The sequence below is a fragment of the Buceros rhinoceros genome, unplaced genomic scaffold, assembly GCF_000710305.1.
Source record: "Buceros rhinoceros silvestris isolate BGI_N320 unplaced genomic scaffold, ASM71030v1 scaffold21559, whole genome shotgun sequence".
NCBI classification, from domain to species: domain Eukaryota; kingdom Metazoa; phylum Chordata; class Aves; order Bucerotiformes; family Bucerotidae; genus Buceros; species Buceros rhinoceros.
The window spans coordinates 1-374 of NW_010432390.1; the positions used below are offsets into that span (position 1 = coordinate 1).

The window sequence follows — 374 nt, forward strand, 5'->3', positions numbered from 1 at the left end:
GGTGTTGGCAAGCAGGGAGCTGGATTCGCTGCAGCAGCTGCCTGGAGCAAGCTCAGGCATCACCACCTTCAGAAGTAGCTCAGGGTGATGCTTGGTTGGGGGGGCACACACTGCTCACCCCACCCCAGGGAGGAACCGGTGGGTCCTGGGGCCATCAGGATCAGGCCCGCAGCTCGCTGAGCCGCTTCTCCTCCTGGATATGGATGAGGACATTGCGCTTGTTCACCACCTCCAGCAGCTGCTCCAAGATCTCCTTCTCGGCCACGCGATCCTCGGGCGTCTTCAGGGATTCTGAGGGAGCAGGGGGCTGGAGCAGGGTGGGGTGGGCCACAGCCCAGCCCCCCTCTCCCCACCATGCACTGGGACACCCCCAG

General features: G+C 64.4%; 1 protein-coding gene across 1 annotated transcript in view; it reads right to left on the minus strand.

The window, feature by feature from the left end:
• Positions 1-160: 160 nt before the first annotated feature.
• Positions 161-374, minus strand: part of MICAL1 (microtubule associated monooxygenase, calponin and LIM domain containing 1) — a 9,469-nt gene continuing 9,255 nt past the window's right edge. Inside the window, exon 22 of the mRNA XM_010143769.1 lies at positions 161-347. Within this exon, the coding sequence (XP_010142071.1) occupies positions 161-347 (187 nt within the window). The remainder of the gene's footprint in view (positions 348-374) is intronic.